The following is a 5205-nucleotide window of genomic DNA, read 5'->3' on the forward strand; positions in this document are numbered from 1 at the left end:
TAAATTTATTAAAATTATCTTTTAAATAACTTCTGTGCTTTTTATAAATTATTAAATATAAGAAAATGATATATACAAAAATAATTAATATAATAATTAATTTACATTTACGATACTTATACAAAGTATTCACGTATATTATAAATTTTCAATACTGGTAGTACATATCCAAATACGACCTATATTAAGCACTGCGTCTATTTCTCGTGATTAAATTGTTGTTAATATACATAAAATGCAATGTTTAAAAGAAACTCATCTTGATTAAAAAATTTGAGAGATTAGCTTGATTTTATACGATTTTGTTACGATTGTTTGTACAAAAACGAGCGCAAATCTAAATATAAAAATTCGAAATTATATAATCATAAACAAATATTTTAAAAATCACATACTTAATGGAAGAATTGATTATGTTATTTAAATTAATTTTATTTTTATTAATTTATCAGGGAGTTAATTAACGATTTTTAAAATTTTTTAGGTGCAATCAGTATGCCAACCGACATCGTAGTTACATCGGCCTCGGCCACGGTTTCAGAGGAGACAAGTAGAGGTCGGGACCTAGGCCTTGGACAGTCTCCAAGATCAGGCCCCTCTTCTGCAGCCTCGTCATCCTCCAATTCTAACGCGGCGTCAACCTCAAGAGGATTTGATCCATCTAGCACTCTCGCCTATCATCATCATCGTCACAGCTTGGTAACTGGTCTGGGTCATGCTCATCATCGAGAATCATCAGCCTTTGTGCCTGTGGTGCCTTCAAGATTACAACTCACTCCATATCCAGGTGAAATACATCCCCATCTACCCGGACCACCGCCCTCTTCCTCATCGTCAACGAATTCGGAACATGAAGTCGGCCCTGAATCTTCAGTAGCTAGAAAAAGCTCTTCGAGTTACGATATTATGGCGATGATGGCCGACAAGAGAAAAGAATTGGCGAGAGGTCTTTTACTACCACCACATCCTCTCCTTGAACCACCTGGTTATCCGGTATTTGCCGGTCCTTTTCCAGGTAGTTCCGCATTGTATCCCCCAGGTGGTCCATTAGCCCATCAGCATCTGGATCGAAGGTTACTCAGAGCACCTGGCAGGGCATCCAGACCGAAGAAACAGTTTATTTGTAAATTCTGTAATCGACAATTTACGAAATCATACAATCTTCTTATTCATGAGAGGACTCATACCGATGAAAGGCCGTATTCTTGTGACATATGTGGCAAGGCGTTCAGGCGGCAGGATCATCTTAGGGATCACAGGTACAATATACAGTTTTTTGTTTTTAAATTAATTAGAATCAATTGATTGAATTAAATAAATTAGTTTCACGTAAAAAGAATATGATAAATTAATTTATTTAAATTTTTATTGTATGTTTATATTGTATTAATTTGTTTTGTATTAAGTATCTGCAATAAAGATAACAAAAATAATAGATAAAAATAAAATGAAGATGAAATTTTTAAATCTTTGAATTATAATAAATAGAATGTAGATTTTTTTATTTATTAACTATTGTTATTTCTTGATTTTTATTTTTTTTTCTTAGGTATATCCACAGCAAGGAGAAGCCTTTCAAATGTGGTGAATGTGGTAAAGGCTTTTGTCAAAGTCGTACTTTAGCAGTTCACAAGATTTTGCATATGGAAGAATCTCCACACAAATGCCCTGTTTGCGCGAGAAGTTTTAATCAGCGTAGTAACCTCAAGACGCATCTTTTAACGCACACGGATCACAAGCCTTACGAATGTACGTCATGCGGCAAAGTATTCCGCAGAAATTGCGATCTCAGGAGACACGCATTGACACATGCCGTAGGCGATGTTCCTCCAGAGGCACTGGAAGAGGCGTTGAGGGACGATGACAGTCCCGAAGAGGATTGCCCTGAGCCTGGACCATCTTCCTCATCGACGTCCACAACACCGTCCGTATCTTCTGCATCTTCTAGTTCGTCTGGATATCCTTCCCAAGGATCTTCAGTCCCACCACCTGCGCCTACAGCATCGGCTTCAGCACCATCTCTTCCTCAGAGACCTCAACTTCAGATTAGAAGGGATTTATTACCCGCTGTGAAGACATCGACGGTGACCAGTGGAGCTTCTGCGGCTCATTCTGTCACCCAAAATCCACCGGCTGCCCTTCCGCCGCCACCCCCACTCATTTTGGCTTCTTATCGTCGAAGAATTGGCTCTCCAGGTCCTTCAAGAGTATTTCTAGAACTTCAAGAGCGCGAGCGCGAGAGAGAACGAGAGATGGAGCAGAACAGAGAAAGAGAACGTAACAGGGAGCGTGACAAGGAAATAGCTAGACCACCGAGAGCACCAACACCACAACCACCACCACCACCACCTAGACCTGCACCAGCACGTCAGGGTTTTACCATTGCAGATATAATGGGTCGATAGAAAATTTGTCGCAGGTAGTTTTCCTGTGCTTGAATTTTTCTTTTATATATAGGCTCTATGGATTACACGAAGGAGAGGTACCGGTCTTCACAAAGAATAGTCTTTCTAAAGATTCTATGAATTCTATAATATTTTTGGAATGCGTAAGAATATGGCTAATAACTTGTTAAATTTGTCAAAAAATCTTATTTGTATGTTATTTATGCATATGTTATTGCAATACATTTTTCATGTAAATATGAGAAAATTTAAATGAAAGAGTTTAAACATAAGCAGGTGAGAAAGATATCTTTATAATTTTTTTAAAATTCTGGGTGCGCGCAATTCTAAAATAGTTATTAGACTCGGAAAAACTTAACCCTCTCAATCCAAAATTATTAGGCATAATTAGATAATATATGCATATATTTGTATATTATTCTGTTATGCCCAATATATAAATAATAATATAGAGAAATGAATTGTAAAATTATAATTTTGTATACGGATTCATATAATATACAAAATAATAATTTTATTATAAAAATTATGTATTATATATTAAATAAGATAATTTTTCAAAAATACGTAACAAGAAGATATTTTCATTATTACATAACTTTGAATGCAATATTGAGAAATAATTTCCTAGGAATGAGACGGTTAGAATAAATATATACCAAAAATGTGCCTTAATAGTTTGTTGTTAAAAAACAGGTGCTCTCACTTCATGCTATAGTTGTAGAAGCCACAATACTTTCTGCGACACGCGTGAATCACACGATAACGAGGTGATAGAGAAAATGGAAGTCCAGAAGATATTAAAAAAACTGCGACTACGACGAAGTCGTATTCTTTTGTCCTGCAGTTATTCGAGAGAAGGGATAATGCAAATTTTGCGGTCGGGGTAATAACCTGTGCCTGTGCCACCGTGGCAGGTGCAATACGGCTTTGTACCTGCTCGATCCGCGCGCGAAATACCTGCTCCTTGCTACTGCTGCCGTTGCTTTTCCCTTCTAAAAATATTCCGACCTTAGACGAATATCAATATTTTTTTCTTCCCCTTCTCCTCCTCCCCCTCCCCACCCTGTGCTCTCGACTCGAAGAAGCATTAATGGTCCTTTTGTGAGACCCAAACTGTATACTATCCGACCGCAGAGGCGATCCTTTCGGACTATGCCTCTAACGTCTACAAAGGTATACCTTCTTTTCAGTGGATTTTAAAGAATCCAGTATTAGAACGATCCCTCGAATATACATTCTAGAATAGCTTTCCGTTTTTAAAGCGTCCATTGTGATTAAATAAAATTTCGAATGTTCGAATGTTCGAATGATCTGGCCAACTATACGTTAACGCGCGTTATGGATGAAGAATACAACATAATCGGGTACAAAATATATGCTTGAAATGATATTTAATAATAACAATGTATTGTCGTCTTTCTTAATTATAAAAGTACATAGATTTTTATAAATACTGAAATTTCTCATTCCGTTAAGGACTGTCTAAAAGCGAACAATCATTTCCACAACGCTTTGTTTTGCGCGAGATTATTAGAAATAAATTAAATTAAATTTTATTTTTTACGGATATGCTTATAACATTATCTATAATTACAAGTATTAAACAAATTTGAAATTACTATCATTAAATGTATTCCAAATCTGATTTTTCTTAATAAATTAATTTAATTTATTTCCAAGTTGTTTTAATGGCAGCGAAACATTGTGAGAGGAATATCATGAATTTTATAAATAACTGATATGAATGTTTTACATTCGCCATTCAAATAGTCGAGTAATTGTACATGAGACTATTTGCGTAATGTTTTATATGTGTAATAATAATAATGTAATTATTATACTTTAAGTATACTACGAATTTTCCAAAAGTGTGGGATTCGAATGTTACATTAGAACACAATTATCAAATGAATATTAATAACAAAATTATATCACGTGTTCAAGTTATAAAATATAAAAATGTATGAAAGTTGCGTATGAAAGTAGTCAAGTGAGAAATTAGTTCTAAAATTCCATCCTGACTTACAATATGATAATGTTAGTAATCTATGTTTTAAACACAAATGTAATTTTTTTATATGTATGTACATGTGAAAAATACAATCTGTGCGTGCGTGCGCGCGCGCGCGCGCGCGCGCGTGTGTGTGTATGTGTGTGTGTGTGGGTGTGGGTGTGTGTAGGAAAGCGAGTGTGATAGCAATAAAGAGAGCGCAAAAAGAAAAAAGTAACAAAGAAGATGAAAAGAAAGGAAAAGAGAAAAGTATGTAAGAAGACACATTTGATGTGCTCTGCGATGCAATTTAATGTATAGTGATATATGTAATGTACAATATACTACGTACAACGAGAGCCTGCATCGAAAATTACAACGTGCGAGCGATCAATTTCCTGTTATTTTCTACGTTATTAGTTTATTCTTTATATCAGTAACTATATTTTTAGATTTATATGAAAGTTAATAAGCAACTTTGTAAATTATATTAAGAAAGATGAAATAAAAAAATATAAAAAAACGGTAACAGCTGTAACATATTCACTGAAAAAGCATCTTACAAGAATAAAATTACATTAAAAATACTATACTTAATTTATATTTTATATTTATACAAACAATGATTTGAATGATTAAATTAATTTAATGATTTAAATTAAATATTAATTAAAATTATAAATCGCAACTTTTGTAGTTTTAGAAATTTTATAATATATTTTACAAACTATAGTAGAGTAAATATTTATACTATATAGCAAAGTTTTGTAAGATATAATTTAGTAAATTGTATAGAATGTGTAGAGA

The 5205-nt window shown here is 34.1% G+C and overlaps 1 protein-coding gene across 1 annotated transcript in view; it reads left to right on the forward strand.

Moving 5' to 3' along the window:
* LOC108694630 (protein bowel) overlaps nucleotides 1-2481 on the forward strand; it is a 4412-nt gene extending 1931 nt beyond the window's left edge. Inside the window, exons 2-3 of the mRNA XM_018204228.1 lie at nucleotides 485-1259; nucleotides 1550-2481. Of these exons, the coding sequence (XP_018059717.1) occupies nucleotides 496-1259; nucleotides 1550-2405 (1620 nt within the window). The 5' untranslated portion in view covers nucleotides 485-495 and the 3' untranslated portion in view covers nucleotides 2406-2481. The remainder of the gene's footprint in view (nucleotides 1-484; nucleotides 1260-1549) is intronic.
* The last annotated feature ends 2724 nt before the right edge of the window (nucleotides 2482-5205 follow it).

This window comes from Atta colombica, unplaced genomic scaffold (genome assembly GCF_001594045.1).
Source record: "Atta colombica isolate Treedump-2 unplaced genomic scaffold, Acol1.0 scaffold121, whole genome shotgun sequence".
Classification (NCBI taxonomy): Eukaryota; Metazoa; Arthropoda; class Insecta; order Hymenoptera; family Formicidae; genus Atta; species Atta colombica.